This window comes from Budorcas taxicolor, chromosome 25, assembly GCF_023091745.1.
Source record: "Budorcas taxicolor isolate Tak-1 chromosome 25, Takin1.1, whole genome shotgun sequence".
NCBI classification, from domain to species: domain Eukaryota; kingdom Metazoa; phylum Chordata; class Mammalia; order Artiodactyla; family Bovidae; genus Budorcas; species Budorcas taxicolor.
The window spans coordinates 45447368-45464303 of record NC_068934.1 but is presented as its reverse complement, the minus strand read 5'-3'; the positions used below and the strand labels follow the sequence as shown (position 1 = coordinate 45464303).

General features: G+C 52.5%; 1 protein-coding gene across 1 annotated transcript in view; it reads left to right on the top strand.

Moving 5' to 3' along the window:
• Positions 1–7909: 7909 nt before the first annotated feature.
• SPTBN2 (spectrin beta, non-erythrocytic 2) overlaps positions 7910–16936 on the top strand; it is a 29968-nt gene continuing 20941 nt past the window's right edge. The window contains exons 1-8 of the mRNA XM_052661834.1: positions 7910–8087; positions 10383–10534; positions 10969–11142; positions 11929–12020; positions 12165–12245; positions 12558–12673; positions 15272–15384; positions 15506–15693. Coding sequence (XP_052517794.1) covers positions 7910–8087; positions 10383–10534; positions 10969–11142; positions 11929–12020; positions 12165–12245; positions 12558–12673; positions 15272–15384; positions 15506–15693 — 1094 coding nt within the window. The remainder of the gene's footprint in view (positions 8088–10382; positions 10535–10968; positions 11143–11928; positions 12021–12164; positions 12246–12557; positions 12674–15271; positions 15385–15505; positions 15694–16936) is intronic.

The window sequence follows — 16936 nt, the reverse complement described above, 5'->3', positions numbered from 1 at the left end:
CAGCCATCAGCTCTATTTGTCTTATTAGATCTCAAACCCCCTCCTTCTTCATTTTCCTCTCTCCTTGCCTGAGGCTTCCGGCTCTTTGTGGGTCTTGGGGTTTCTCAGGGGAAGCTGTATTTGAGTTTAGCATGGGATAGAGCCTAAACAGACACAGAAGCTAACCTCAGGTCACACTCACCCCTAAAACGTTGTGTCTTCTCTGCTCTCATGGCTTTTCTAACTGCTTCTCATCTTTGGACAGCAGTGGTCCTCAAAATGTGGTCTCCTGACCAGTAGATTTAGTGTCACCTGGGAACAGTTTAGAAATGCAAATTTCCAGGCCCCACCCCCAGATCTCTTGCATCAGAAGCTCTGGGGAACAGGGCCCACTGGTCTGTGTTTTAACAGCCCTCCAAGTAATTGTTATTCATGCAAGTTTGAGAATAATCCTGAACTTTAGAGATGAGGAGCAGAGGCTCTTCTCTGATGCCATTTTCATTCTTTCCTTGTGTTTTTTCTCTAGACCTAAAAAAAAGATATGCATTTGATGAGAGTGGGGAGGAAGGCTAGCCCATTCATTCAATATCTCTTTATTGGATAGCTATCATACTAGGAAAATACAAACGTGAGTAAGACCTAACCCTTGTCCTCAATGGGTTAAAAGGGGAGCAGGCAGAGAGACACATAAACAACTAACTGTAATACAATGTGATAAGCGTAATAATAGCAGCATCCTGAAGTGCTGTGGGAGCACAGAGGAGGGAATGATCAACTGTCTCTGAGGGAGGTAGAGAATTAATCAGGAGGAGGATGTGGCGAGAGAAGGAATTAGGGTACAAGACAGACTCTAGCCCGAGGGACTGGATTTCTAGCTTTACATGCCAGCAAAACGGAGGAAAGGGGAGGGGGGCAGCTGCCCTGGAGGATGGGCGCTAGGCTGAGCGGAGTCCACATCCAGCACTGCTTGGGCGTAGAACCTAGCAGGACCCCAAGCTTGCAGCTGGCGAGAGTTGGCTTTCTCGTAGCATGAACTATGTAAGCTACTCAGGTCTGGCCTCCAGGTCAGCGGCTAAGAATAAGGCGGTGGTGAAGCTGTAATCTGGATTAGCTGCTGTACTGTCCTCTTGCCAGAGTCCAGGAATCCATGGAGAACAATCAGGTAGACGATTCTCCAGCAAAGAGAGAGACATAGGTGAGCATGAGGCTAGGGGTCCAAGCTGACTAAGGAAATAAGTACGGAGACCCAGATCACAAGCAAGGAATGATGAATCAGAGGAAAGAAACCAGGGTGGGATCTATCTAAAGCAACAGAAAACTATAGGACTCCAAAGATGGTAGCAGGGAACACAGCATATTGTCCAAAAGGCCAGGGGGCTCCAGAGCCCAAATGCTTGGAAACCAAAACTCAGAGGCCTTCAGAACTGCTGTGCTTAAGGACACCAGAAAGCATGACTTACTATGGGGATAAACTCCTTGGAGTCCCAACATGGTGGCCCTATGGGGACCTGTGGCCTAAGGACACCAGTGCCTTGGTTCCTTATCTATACAATGGCAGGCATCCCTGGAAACTCAGGGATGAAAAGCATATATGTCTCGAATTGGATTTGGCCAGAGGGCCATTTTATCTGGGAGAAGGGGAGGCTCCAGCTTCATATTTTCTCCCCCAAGTTATAGGAGCGGCTCTAACAGCTGGACCTCATTGAGAGGTCTGAATTCCACGCCTCAGTCCCGTCAGGGGGACCAAGGTGGATTACCAAAAAGAAACCAAAACAATACATGTTTGGTTTTGTGCAGCTTCCAGGGGTCCTAGGGACACACAGTTTGGAAACGGGGGTCACAATCGGCCTCTTTACATTTCTGCTTTCTGTACAAAGACAAAGCAGGGTTTGAAAATCTCAGAGGCTTCAGGGACCAAGTAGGTAATAAAAATGTGTGACAAGGCTGGGAAGGAGCCAACAGGGAGTGGTGGGTCTGAAGAGAAATGGCAAGCATAGGCCCAGGTGAAGAATACCAAATTAGTGGTTTTTTTTTTTTTCTCGGTCGCACCACACAGCTTACATGAACTTACTCCCACCAGGGATTGAACCTGGGTCATGGCAGCGAAAGCCCAGAATCCTAACCATTAGGCCACCAGGGAGCTCCCCCAAATTAGTTCTTTTACAACAGCTCATTGGCCATACCCCTGGAGACTGGTTTTAGGAGGTTTGTGATTTCTGATAAAAGAAAAAAAAAGGTCACAGAATAGAAGGGGGGCATTATATATGGCAGGGTCCCCAACTTTCAGGATCTAATACCTGATGATCTGAGGTGGAACTGATGTAATAATAATAGAAATAAAGTGTACAATAAATGCTTCAATCATCCCCAAACCATCCCCTCCAACCCCAGTCCATGAAAAAATTGTCTTCCATGAGACTGGTCCCTGGTGCCCAAAAGACTGGGGACTTCTGTTATATAGGGATTTTGGGGGGTAGGTCTATGCAGGGAGGGGCTTCCCAGGAGGCCGCCTGCCAATGCAGGCGCCATTAGAGACTAGGGTTCGATCCCTGGGAGGGGACGATCTCCTAGAGGAGAGCATGGCAGCCCACTCCAGTATTCTTGCCTGGAGAAACCCAGGGACAGAGGAGCCTGGCGGGCTGCAATCCAATGGTCACAAAGAGCATGGCCACACACACTATGCAGAGAGAGCGGGAGTGCTGGGAATGTCCATCCCAGAGGTAAGTGTTTACATGACTGCTGGCGGGGAAGCCCTAATCTGAGGGGCCCAGAGAAATGGAATCCGAATTGGTCCTGGGGTTTGGACTGCTTCCCTGTCTGGTGGTTGAGAGTGTTAGGGGACTCTAGCTCAGGTCGCACCTTGCCTACAGCATTCTCTGCTCAGGATGCCCTGACTTTGCCCTAGAATTTATTTTTATATAAATATTTACAGAGCAAATTGAAAGACTCTGCTGGGGATTAGGGGAAAGGATGGATTTTAAATGAGAAAGGAGTCCTAAGCTTAGTGGAAATGAAGCTCTCTTTCCTACTGGTGGTGGTTTAGTTGCTAAATCGTGTCCCACTCTTGTGACCCCATGGACTGTAGCCCGCCAGGCTTCTCTATCCGTGAGATTCTCCAGGCAAGAATACTGGAGTGGGTTGCTAGTTCCTTCTCCAGGGAATCTTCCCAACGCAGGAATAGAATTGGGGTCTCCTGCATTGCAGGCGGATTCTTTACCGACTGAGCTATGAGGAAAGCCCCTCTTTCCTACTACAGGGAATGAAAAGCCCAAATCTAGGAACCTGAGTCGGACACAACTGAGCGACTTCACTTTCACTTTTCACTCTCATGCATTGGAGAAGGAAATGGCAACCCACTCCAGTGTTCTTGCCTGGAGAATCCCAGGGATGGGAGAGTCTGGTGGGCTGCCATCTATGGGGTCGCACAGAGTCGGACACGACTGAAGCGACTTAGCAGCAGTAGCAGCAGCAGGAACCTGAGACCTGAGCTCCCAGGGAAATCCTTGCATGTTTTCTCTTTGGGAGGAAGGGGAGGGGTAGGCAGTCCTGCCCTTCATGTGCCTCAGGTTCCGCTTCGTGGAACCACTTAATGACAGAAGCCAAGTTCTGCCCTGTGCACCCAGGGGAACACATCTCCCTCCCCACCCACATCTCACCCCCCATTCTTTCTTCCGTCCCCCAAACCACACAAGAGGTAAGGTACTTCCTTTCCAGAACAGGAGACTGCCAAGGTCACAGCCTCAACCCTCAGAAGTGGCGCTAAGGATTAAAATATCTTTGTATTTGAGAGGCACTAGGAAATGAGAAATGCAGTATTTGGGGTTCAGTTACAGAGCGAGCCCCCACCATGCTCTTGAATGAATGCTGAACTACTCGAGAACTTTGAACTGTAGAATTTTGGTTTTTTTTAAAAAATCCCTAGAAACTAATCTGAAGCTCATTTGTTAGTTTTGAGAAGGACAGGGTTGTTTGTGTAACGCAGAGCCGTGAGTTGTGCTGGCGAGCATCCATGGTCCCAGTTTCCCCAGCCTGAGCCCTGGAAGGGAGCGATGGCTGTTGATCTCTCTCAGGGAGCTCTGACGGGCCCCAGGAAGTTCGAGGAACATGTAAATATTGTGGTTAACAGCTTATCCTCCAGGGACTTCCTTGGTGGTCCAGCAGTTAAGACTCTGCACTTCCAATGCAGGGATGCGCAGGTTCGATCCCTAGTTGGGGAACTAGGATCCCACATGCTGCCCAGGGAGGCTAAATAAATAAATAAATAAATAAAAGCTTGTCCTCCAGTGTCAGAAAGAATCCTGCTTCAAAACCTAACTCTGCTCCTTCCAGTGACCTTGAACCCTGGTTTAACTTTTATGGAGCAACCTCCTCATCTATGAAACAGGGATGATAGTGGTCCCTCACCCCCCAGAGGGTTGCAGTAAGGTGATGCATGTAAGTGGCGAGGACACATATCACAACTGATATTCATTGGGCACCTATTAAGTGTTCTCTGTCCCAAACAAAAGAAAGAAAGCGGGGGAGAGAACCATACTGTCTCCTCCATCAAACTCCTGGGCTCTATATCCATACTTGCTAGCAGTGCATCAGGCTTCCTGGTGTGTCATAGACGCATCTTGGCCTGAGAGCAGGATCTGGGTCTTTCCATCTTAAATCGGTTCCAGGGTACAGGAAGCCACCTTGTAGGAGGCAGTAGGCGAGGTGCAGGGCTCGGAACAGTTTGTGGAACCAGGAATGAAAGAACTCTGGCTTGTACTCACTATTGCCTGTGGGGTCCCAGGCCTGCTTCTCACATTGCCCTGGCGTTTACACACTGCTGTCCAGAGCCACCCCGATGGCCATCGGCACCTTCAGCTCCCTGCCTCCTGCCCCTCTCTGGCCTGAGGCTCTGAGCCCTTTGTCTCCACTGTGTCACTCTGAGACACCGCGCCTTCCGACTTCACGCACGTGTGTCTGTTGTGTTCCTGTCTCTCAGCTTCTCCACCATGGCTTCTCCTCTCCCACCGGGGGATGATTTCCACTGGCAAAGAAAGCAGATCTAGGGCAGGAGGAGAGGAGGATATGCTGAGTGGTGGGCTCAGTGGTTTCAAGATGCCCCTTACCAGCCCCATTTCTCCTTGCAGGAGCAGGAGGCCACCCACCACCATGAGCAGCACCCTGTCGCCCACAGACTTTGACAGCTTGGAGATCCAGGGCCAGTACAGTGACATCAACAACCGCTGGGACCTGCCCGACTCGGACTGGGACAATGACAGCAGCTCGGCCCGCCTCTTTGAGAGGTCCCGAATTAAGGCCCTGGCAGGTGAGGTCAGGGGAGGGCCAGGGGAGATGTTGAGGATGCTGGGGCGGGAAGATTGTCTTCAAGAGTCCTTCAACTTCATGGGAAGACCGAGGCTCTTTCTAAGCTACTGCACTAGAGTGGGAAATCCAGATCACTCTTCCAAGCCCTAGTCCGCAATGCCAGCCTCAAGAACAAACCACATGCAATCCACAAAGTGCTCCAGCGTCCTTCCCCTCAAGCAGGGAGAAGCCGTGCAGATGCTGAGACTCAGCCATGCTCCGCTCTGCGCTCAGCTGACTGCCTGGCCCCTGTCCCTGAGTCATGTTCCTTAATTCTTCTGCATTCTTAGTCTTGCTGTTCTATTTCCACCCACCTCTCCCTTTCATCCTCTCCTGTCTTCCTTGATTCTCACTGTCATCTCTCACACCTGTTCTCCCTCCCCGTTCAGTAGCCACTCCTCTCCCTCCCCACCTGTTCCTTCCACCTGCTTGCCGCCTGTTCCTCCCATGAGTTCATCTACCGTTCCCTGAAGCAGGTTCCCTCCACCCACCGCTGGTTTCCGCCACCCATCCTCCTGGGTTGCTCTCCACCCGCCTCAGCCCCTGCCTTCCCCTATGGCCTGGGTTCTCCCCTTCAAGCTCCTCTGAGCACCAGCAAACCCGTTCGACGGGCCTCCCTGCGGTCTGGGGAGGGGTTGCCATGGCAATAAGAGTGCAGCTGCCAGCTGACACCACCAGCGGCTGGCTGGCGTGGGGCTGAGTCACCCACACACCCCAAGGCCACCCACCCTGTTTGGTTCTCCTCCTCCACGCCACCCTCATCTTTTCCTGACCTGCTGGCCTCCCAGCCCAGTGCAGTGGAAGCGGTCACAGCTACTCCTCCCCGAGAGGCAGTGATCCCAGCGTGGGTGGGGTGGCCTCCTGGATGAAGGGAGACACTGGTGGGGGGCGGTTCCCAACCTCGGCTGCACTTTTGACAGGATCACTCAGGGATATTTTCACAAATACAGGTTCTCAAACCCCTTTCTGGACACAATGAATTAGTCTTTGGACCTGTGGTCCAGAAATCGGGGTTTCAAGCTGTTCGGGTAATTCTTTTCAGCCAGCCCAACATGAGTCTGAGAACCCCCCCAAGTGGTGGCCATTACTTCTGGGAATCCCTCATCATTTCTCCTGTGCTCCCCTGTCCTTCTGGTTAGGTCTACACTCAGGCTTGTGAAACACTCATATCACTGTTTTTATCGCTGAGTGAAGGCAAAAGACGTGGGTCATAGAGAATGCTAAGTCTTTGGGGTACCCTGGTACCCTGATTTTGGATAAAAGTAGCCTCTAGAATGTCATGAAAACTGTGTGCACATGACGTGTGATACCCAGGACTATTTCGATGTGTGCTCAACGCATGCCAACCCAGGCTGTCGGTAGGTGTTTATCTGCACCACTAAACTGGGCTCTTCTGAGGAGGCCTTGCTGTATGGGCTTTACCCAGCCCTGTGCCTTGCACCAGCAGGTGCCAGAAAATACTGAAGGAGGATGGGAGGGGACAGGAGTGGGCTGTAAGTGACAAGGGCTGAAGCCCATAGAAAGGTGGGACGGGAAGGCTTCCCTGGTGGTCCAGTGGCTAAGACTCTGCTCTCCCAAGGGGGAGAACCAGGGAGAACCTGGCTCTCCCAAGGGAGAGTCAGTGGGCCTGGGTTCAATCCCTCATCAGGGAACAAGATCCCCATGCCACAACTCAAGATCCCACTGCAGTAACTAAGACCCAGAGCAGCCATATATATATAGAGAGAGAGAGAGAGAAGGCAATGGCACCCCACTCCTGGAAAATCCCATGGACAGAGGAGCCTGGTTGGCTGCAGTCCATGGGGTCGCTATATATATATATTTAAGTGGGAAGGGAATCAGGTAGATGTGCCTGGCTGTGGGTGTACTGGGGGCCTGATGGGCTCCAGGGCAGGAAAGAATCTGGAACTGGAGGTGAGAATGACAAACAAGGGAGGAAGATAACACCATCTATTTCACAAATAAAGGAATGTAAGCAAACAGTACAGCCCCGTGCCTGGCTAGTACTGAGCTGGCTTGGCCCTGTCCAGGATTTCTCTTTCTCGGGGCTCTCGGAGCTGGGGATCAAAGCCCATGTCCTGAGCGGGACCTCCCAGAGTCACAGCCAGGGGGCATCCTCAACACACCTGCAAACCTTCGGAAGCAGGACTTGACCTGGGGCGAGGGGGAGGCGAGGGATGCGGGGGGACCGGCGCTCTCGGGACTGGTGCACTCCGAGGCAACTCCGGGCCAGACCGGCAAGTCTCGAGGGCGCTGGCGGTTCCCTCCTCCGGCCCGGGGGCCCAGCCCTGCCCCAGCCGGCCGGCTCCGCCCCGCCCCTCCCCCGTCACTGTCCGACCTGTTTGTCTGGAGCTGCCGCCGTCTCCTCGCCGCACCAGGTGTGCTCTGCCGACGGGTGCCGCAGCGCTCGGGGGCTCAGACCTTCCGCCGCTCCTTTTTCACCCAACTCCTCGAAACTTCCACCGCCCTCGGGCCACACGGCCTGCTAGCCGGGACCCCCGGCTCGCGGGGGAGCGGACCCTCGGCGCCCCGCCCCGGCGCGGGCAGAGCATGGACTCTGGGCCGCGGGAGATCGAGAGGCAGCGGCACCATGAATGGGCACGGGGTGGGCAGGGCGCCCGGGTGCGGCCTGAACGGGGCCGGCGAGTTTTACTGCGAGGCGGTGGAGGGGGCTCAGAACCCCGGGGGGCTCCTGCTCTCGCCCGCTGCCTTCATCAACCCGGCTCAGTACGCCAGCGTGCTGGAGGGACGCTTCAAGCAGCTTCAAGGTGGGCTCCGGGGGTGGGGTGGTGGACTCCGAGAGGAGGGCTCGGGGGACGGGAGGGAGACGGCTGGAGCCGCCTGGAGAGGGTCCCCCGCGGAGAGAGCGGCTGGGGGCGTGGGAGGGGAGCCGGAGCCAGGCCCCCGGGGTGGGGGGAGCATCTTCTGTGACTCAGACGGTTTGTGTTGGGAGACCAAGTGCCGGGGGAATAATTATAAGTGGCCGGGAAATCCGCGGACGCTGACGGAGCCGGGAGAGGCTTGGACCCGCTGGAGGGGCGGCGGGGCCCCGCTGGGCGTGTGTCCCGGGAGCGCGGAGGCGCGGCCGGTCTCCCTGAGACTCTCGGGGGTTGGGGAGGACACGCCTGCTGGGGTGGTCGGGGAAGGAGGCAGGGGACTGAACCAGCCGGGGAGCGGCCGAGGGCGTTTGTGCTGCCCTGGATTTCTGAATGGTGTCTAAGTGTGTGGAAACCAGGGAGTGTGTCAAAGGGATCTGGCGCAGACGGGCTCAAGTGCGGCTCTGAGGCGGCTGTGTTCGCTCTAGCACACACAGGCCGGTGTGTTTCTCTGGGGGGCCGTGGCGGTCTGTGTGCCTGTGGTGGTTGTGGACACCTGGTAAAGTTACGCTCTGTCTCTGGTGGTGGGCTTTGCACATTGTTTTTCTAGCTACCCCCGGTTTCCACATCTTCCCCCTTTTATGCTGCCTGTGAGCCAAAATGGCCTCACCCTCGTGTATCTGGCATGAGGGCAGACTCCCTGGATCCAGTCATGGCTGGTGATCCAGGCGGTCCCTGGCTCCCGCAAGGCCTGTGGATCCTGAGAGGAGGCCCACAGGGCATCAGGCCGTCTGAGCACTTGTTAGGACCCAGAGGTTGTCCCAGGTCCCCGGTTGGAGGTAAGAAAGACAGGAACAGACATGGGTGTGTCGCTGTGTTTTATGGGTGAGGTGCATAGGAATGTGAGATTAAGGGGTGAGTCTTTTTGGTTTCTGAGATGCTGGTGCTAAGGAAAGACAAGTGACTCTTCAGCCCTGGCCACTTGGGTTGGGTCCTTGCACTGGGCCTCTCCCGGCAGAACAGGAGGAAATCCCAGTGGCCAGAGCAACTTCCAATGGGCTGAGCCTCTTCCCTTACTTTGTCATTTGTATTTTTTCTTTTTTTTTACTGGAAGAAATTAATTTATCAGTCGTGGATATTACCATAAATAATGAGGCAAGAGTAGAATGTCCTCATCTACTGAAACCCGGGCTATAAAAATGTCAGGCCCAAGGCTTAATGCTCCTGTCCAATTCAACAAACCTTTGTAAACGTCTCCAATGTGTCAGGGTCAGTGGTGTTCTCTCTGTCATTTATAATAATTTCAATTTTTGTGTTTCTGGGAAATGTAACAGCATCCTGTCTCTCAGTAGCAGCTCCCCCTGTGGACAGGCAGTGAGCATCTCGTCACTTTTTGTGAAATTGGCACTGAACTCTGCCTGGCTTTCCCCTGCCCCACCCTGTGTTTCCCGGGTTCACTTTTTACCTGTTTCCAACTTCCACGATGATGTATTCCCTCTTGACTTTGGAATGTTGGTGTCCTGGGACAGGATCCCCTTGCAACAGGTTAAATGAACCAGCCCAGAAATAGAGGAGCCTTGTCTTTTGTTTAAATTATCCCAGGAGGGCAAGCTGACTCAGGAGGCCTGCAGGCTCTATAGTGTCACATCCTTCTAATGACCACTTGGAAGAGCCGCTGCTGTAATTTAAGTCCATACCCTCTCCTCTGCCCACTACCAAACGGGAACAGCCATAGGTCCTGTTGGACTGACCTGAGCAACTCTTACCGTTTCCTTCAGGTTAGATCATGCCTGAATAACAGTAACTCATCCAGGAGACCTTTCGTGTGGCATCTTACACGCGGTGTCTCAGTTAACACCATGACTTGTTGAAAGAGAAAGTAATGTGCCCATTTTACAGATGAGGAAAGTGAGGCCTTAATGGATGAAACAACAGGATTTTACCACTGATACACAGCAGAGCGCTGATCCCAGGCCTTCCCTGCATGTCCCCTGCTGTAATTTCTTTCATCCTTCCTTCTCAAAGCCTGTTTTCTGTCTCTCTGTCTCTCATTTTTGTTCTTGACCCTGCTCATGAACTCATTCCAATTTCTTTATTTCCCGACTTTTCAAGTTATGGGTTTTCCCCTCGGCCATCTTCCTTCCCTTCCTCCTCCCCAGACCTCACTTCCCCAACCCCACCAACTGATGTTTAGAAGCAGGCGCCCAGTTCTTGAAGGACAGAAATGACCCCATGTTGCCGCCATAGATGAGCGAGAAGCTGTGCAGAAGAAAACCTTCACCAAGTGGGTCAACTCACACCTGGCCCGGGTGACGTGCCGGGTGGGAGACCTGTACAGTGACCTCCGGGATGGACGGAACCTCCTGAGGCTCCTCGAGGTGCTCTCAGGGGAGACACTGGTGAGCTGGGGTCGCCAGGGAGGAGGTGGCCTGAGAGACAGTGGCCAGGGTGACAAGCCCTGGGGTTGGCCCTGAGCGAGAAGAGTGACACCACAGAGCAGAAAGCAGTGGCTGCCTTCTGCTCAGAGGATGGTTTCAGTTTGAGAGGCTTTGCTGCATGGATTAAACCAGGAACATTGCTTCATGGAGACAGGAACAGTGGCCCCATTGAAAAGATTTTTTTTTCCCCACTCACTCTGGGTGCAATTAATTCCCTTGGGAATCTTAATCTGCCCCAAGCCTCATCTGCGACTCAGCTTTAGCTTCCCTGGGTGGTGCCTGTGTTCCTGAGGGAGGTCATGGGGGAAGCCATAAGAAGCAGGGCCCTGGGAAAGCTAGGAGGGAAGGAGGAGGAGGCCCACAGGCCCACGGCTTTGTGTCCCCTCCCTCCACAGCCAAAGCCCACGAAGGGCCGCATGCGGATCCACTGCCTGGAGAATGTGGACAAGGCGCTGCAGTTCCTGAAGGAGCAAAAAGTGCACTTGGAAAACATGGGCTCGCATGACATCGTGGACGGGAACCACCGCCTGACCCTCGGGCTGGTGTGGACCATCATCCTTCGATTCCAGGTACCCACACGGTGTCACCTGGCGTGTGCCCTACACACCAGTGCAGCATCCCCCAGGGTCACTACACACATGGGGTGCCCAGAACCTCACACACTGGGGCAGGGGACCCTCATCATTAAACAGGACAGAGGCCAGCGTGGGTGTTGTCAAACTGCTATGGCAAATTCCCTGTGGCCTGGTCTGCTAGAGGACCACATTTGGGGGCACAAAAAACCAAAGAGAGTTTTAGAACTGCATTTGGAGTCTGGTTACTGGTCCACTCCTCCACCTCAAACTCTGCTCGCCTCCTTCAAAAGAACAGCCACCCAGCTCCTTCTTATGCTCTGAGCATCGCCAGTCCAGGGTCCTAATGCCATCACAGCTCTCCTGACCGCCCTGCTTACACCCCAGGTGTAACTCCCTGCTCCTTCCAGCCCTAAGCAGAGCTCCATCAGCTTCACCTTTGAAGCCCAGCTCTCAGGAAATGCTCACTTCTCCACCTGTAGTTTCCCTCCCCAGCAAGAAGCAGCATCCTTGCCTTCAAGGCACTTCCTCTTCCGAATTCCCACCCCCTTCTGCTGCCTCAAATCCTTTTGACCTGGAGTTCTGTGGTCATTAGTCCAAGAAGAAATGCACTAGGCTGTATCCCTAGGCTCCTAATTGAGGAGTCTAAGGAGTTTCCGAGCATCTCGGATAACTCCAGGACATCTCTGCTAACTCTCAGCATCTCTGATAACTCCAGGAGCTATCAGAAAGGAAGCTGTTCAGGAAGTGAGGGCCTTCCTTCCTTTCTTCCTTCCCTCTTAGATCCAAGACATAAGTGTGGAAACAGAAGACAACAAGGAGAAGAAGTCAGCCAAGGATGCCTTGCTACTCTGGTGCCAGATGAAGACCGCCGGGTGAGGCTGCCAGAGAGCATGGCCTTGGAGGGCTGGATGCACCAAGGCTGTGCAGTAGGAAGGAAGGATGGGGGCCCAGGAACTATGAGCTGCGGATCCATCCTGGAGGCCTACTCACTGTCTATCCCGGCCTCTTGTTTATAGGTACCCCAATGTCAACGTGCACAACTTCACCACCAGCTGGAGAGATGGGCTGGCCTTCAACGCCATTGTACATAAACACCGGTGAGAAGACGGGGGTTGGCCAGCCTGTCTAAGCTGCTGGATTGGTTGATGACCCAGGGGCCCGCACACACACGTAGACAAAGCAGTGAGACAAGCTGAGCTCCACAGCAGTCAGGAGGCTTGAATGTTCAGAGAAGAGCCCAGAATGTGGGGGCGCTTCCTGCACAGAGGGCTTGCGATGGGAAGTCGAGGCGGAGAGGTGCAGTGGGGGTGGGGGGCTTGGGAACTTAGGGATCAAGATGGGGTGGCTTTCCTTCTCTTCTTTAGGCTCTCATGTGCCCTTGATTCCTTCTCTATTCCCTCCCCACCCAGGCCAGACCTGCTAGATTTTGAGTCCCTGAAGAAGTGTAATGCACACTACAATCTGCAGAATGCCTTCAATCTGGCTGAGAAGGAGCTGGGACTTACAAAGCTGCTGGATCCTGAAGGTGGGGCAGAGCTATGTGAAAGAGCGGCTGTGGGCTAGAGACAGAAGGTGGATGATGGATGCCAGGAGCTGAAGGCGGGGAGAATGGAAGTCACTGCTGGTGGTTTACCTGGTTTCTTTGGGGGAAGGGGTGATGGAAATGATCTGGAATTAGATCACGGTGATGGTTGCACAACCCTGTGAATATACACAAATCCACGGAACAGTATACTTTAAAACAGTGAAATTTATGGCATAAAAATTCTATTTCAGTGTAGGAAGAAAGGCAGCCCCGTATGGGATATGGTTCTATCCCAGCTCTCCATGAAGCAGCTCTGTAACACAGAGCTGGTTGCTTGGCCTCTCTGTGGCTCAGTTTCCTCACCTCTAAAATGAGAATATTTTAAAAAAATAATAAAAGAAGGACTTCCCTGGCAGTCCAGCAGTTAAGACTCCACACTCCCAGTGCAAGGGACATGAAGAACTAAGATCCTGCAATGCCGCATGGGGTGGCCAAAACATTAATCTGACTCTACTAGGTCTCTAAGGGCCCCAAAATTCTAGGGTTCTAAATTAAGCTCTGTGACCTTGAGATCTCACCAAGCACTGGCCTTATGGTCAGTTGACCCTGCTAGTTGGTCCCTATGGTTCTGATCTAATGCCCATGAGACTGGGAATGGCCACGGGGCTTTGTTCTGTACCTGGCATTGTGCTTGTGTGCTAAGCCACTTCAGTCGTGTTCAACTCTTTGCGACCCTATGGACTGTAGCCCACCAGGCTCTTCTGTCCATGGGGATTCTCCAGGCAAGAATATTGGAGTGGGTTGCCATTTCCTCCTCCAGGGGATCTTCCTGACCCAGGGATCAAACCCACCCCTCTTAAAACGCCTACATCTGCAGGCGTGTTCTTTACCACTAGCGCCACCTACTTGACATGCTTTAACTAACTTAATTCTCACAACACCCGGCACCCCCCCCCCCCCCCCCCCCCCCCGCTTTGAAATCAGTTTCATCATTACATCATTTATGGAAGAGAAGACAGGGTTCTGTAAAGGTTATGTGACTCCCCCAAGGTCACACTGCTGGAGGAGCTGAGATTTGAATTCAGGCAGCCTAGCTCTAGAGCCTGTCACCTGAGCTGCCTCCCTGGGAGAGCAGAGAACAGTCTTGGTACAGAAAAGAGCAGGACAGAAGGGCCAAGTGACTTCCTTGCTGGAAATGCTCCTTCTGAAGTTCCTTGGGCAGACTGGGGACTTGGTTGTTTGCTCCCTGTTTTCCATCCCACCAGTAGCCCCTTTTCCCATGCCCTCTTAGTCCAAAATGACAAATATCAGCTTAACAGTGATCAAAGCAGGAGAAGGCAATGGCACCCCACTCCAGTCCTCTTGCCTGGAAAATCCCATGGACGGAGGAGCCTGGCAGGCTGCAGTCCATGGGGTCGCTAAGAGTCGGACACGACTGAGCGACTTCACTTTCACTTTTCACTTTCGTGCATTGGAGAAGGAAATGGCACCCCACTCCAGTACTCTTGCCTGGAGAATCCCAGGGACAGGGGAGCCTGATGGGCTGCCATCTATGGGGTCGCACAGAGTCGGACACGACTGAAGCGATGCAGCAGCAGTGATTGAAGCAGGCCGAACACAAGGTTCCTTGGAGAGCATTTGAGAAGCATAGCGATGATAAAGAACGTGGGAGTAAAGTCTAGTGTCCTGTAACTTTCTGAGATGATTTCCACAGCTCCCACCTGCCTATGGGTTGGCCAGGGTGGTCAGGAGGGCTTCTAGTCTCATAGTCTTCCCTGGAGGTAGGATACAGTCTGGCCTACTTAAGAGAACCTGGAGATTTCAAGTCATAGTCAGCCTTGGTGTCCTTGAGGTAGAACTTAGTGTGGCTTGAAGGACACTCACGTCCTGAGCCCACAACTGAACTTTGAGATTGGGGTCAGAAATAGCCATACCTGGGGGCTTCCCTGGTGGTCCAGTGGTTAAGCTGCTTCGTCCACTGCAGAGGATGAGGGTTTGATCCCTAATCAGGGAAGCTCTGCATGCTGTGAGGTGCAGCCAAAAACTATTTTTTTAATTAAAAGAGAAGAAGAAATAGACATGCCTGTGTCCTGAGATGGCCCTGAGAACTGGCCTCTGTCCCTGCTCCCAGGGCTCCCTGGGTCCATCCCTCTGGACATCCCAGGTTATAAGGCTTCATTCGTACCTTCTGTCTTGGTGCCCCTAAACTGGATGACTTCTTAGACATTTTTCCAGCCACAAGCCCATGATCCATCCCCAAGTGGGAATGCTGTTTCTTTTCTTGTTTCTTGTCTCTCTTCCTCCAAGCAACTCCTTTTGGTCTCCCCATTGGGAAAACTGGGTAAAAGTCTCTTTGGGCATCTGGGTTTTATTCTCTGCTTGTTTCTTGAAGAAAAAAAGTTAGCTTTTCATGCCCTTTTAGTCCAAATGGTTAATCTGTCATTTTTGCTCTGAAGGGAGCTGGAGAGATAACCTCGTGGGACTGGGAGGGGAGTAAGTGATTGGGATTGGGACTGGAGTACGTGATTCAGATTGTGGGCCTACTTCTGGGAGGCAGGATTCTAATCTCCATCTGACCTGAGTGGTCCTTTTTCTCAGATGTGAATGTGGACCAACCAGATGAGAAATCAATTATTACCTATGTGGCTACTTACTACCACTACTTCTCCAAGATGAAAGCCCTGGCTGTGGAAGGCAAAAGAATTGGGAAGGTACACTCCAGCATAGGGTTGGTGGGCGTACAGGCCGGAGGAGGCCTGGCCTGGGGTCCTGCTCCTCTGAAGCAGGAGCAGGGGAGGACTGGGCCATTGACCCCACATCATGGTCTCGCAGGTGCTGGACCACGCCATGGAGGCAGAGCGCCTGGTGGAGAAGTATGAATGCCTGGCCTCCGAGCTGCTCCAGTGGATCGAGCAGACCATCGTGACCCTCAATGACCGGCAGCTGGCCAACTCCCTGAGCGGAGTCCAGAACCAGCTCCAGTCCTTCAATTCCTACCGCACCGTGGAGAAGCCACCCAAGTAGGTGTCCCTGGGCCTCCCCCAGCCTCGGCTGGCCTGCCCTGAGCTGCGCTCACACACAGGAAGCCTAAATCAGGGGGGCCTTTTGGGAGGGAAATTTGGCAACACAGAAATTCAGTGGATGCTCATTCCCCCAGCTCAGAGTCCCAGGAGCAGCACCAAAGCAATTAAAAAAAAAAAAAAATTATCCATTACACGAAATCATGCTATGGAAATGATTGCTGTAGTACATAGAGCTGGTGCAGTCCGCTCAGATAAGATTGGTCTGGCTGTTGCAACAACCCAATCCTAGTTTAAGGAGGGGGCATTGGACCTGTCATTGCTGGCAGCACAGGAGTGTGGCTTGTCACTTGCGTGCTGCACAGGTTCTTACCATTTATGTATTTTAGCAGTTGACTGTTGAAGGCAATTCTACACAGAACATGCTAAAACTTCTATTTTTAACTTGCGACCTCCTTCGGAGTTAACGTGTTTTGGCTCCAAAACTAGTATTATTACAGAAACACCCCTTTCTGTGCTTTCCGGGGAATGATTTGAGGTGCCCTTTGACCCAGAAAGTCCGCTTATGGGCATTAAACAAAAATGTAGCTTCAAAGATGTTCATGAAGGTGACCTTTGTAAAAGAAAAATAAGTCATGGGACAGCCACTGAAAACAATATTGAAGAAACGTGTTTCTTGACCTGAAAAGAGTTCATGAGACATAATAGAAGACGGCAGAGAGCAAAGGGTTAAGCGACCAAGGTTCAGAGTACCTGAGTTCAAATCTTAGCTCTGCCATCCAGCGCTGGTGAGCGCTGGGCATCTTATTTAGCCTGTCTGTGCCTCGGTTTTCTCATCAGAAAATGAGGGTTATGAGAGCATGTAGTGAGAACTAAACGAGTTAATGTGTGCAAAGCCTGAAAGCAGGGCCTGGCGGTCAGCGCGTGAGTCCTCAACAAACGTTAGTTGTGGTTCTCATATGATCCCATCTGCAGACTTGCATGCCCAAGGGTGACGGTGCTTGTGTCTGTGTAGTTTTTAGTGGTTTTAAAATTAGGTTCTTGGGATTTCCCTGATGGTCCTAGGACTTCATGGTCCCAATGTTGGAGGCCTGGTTCTATCCCTGGTCAGGGAACTGGATCCCAGATGCCACAACTAACAGTTCGAACACCGCAGCTAAAGAACTGGAGTCCAGCACGGTCCAATAAATTAATTAAAGCAAATCCTTAAAAAATAATAAATAAAGTTAGGTTCTCTTTAAAC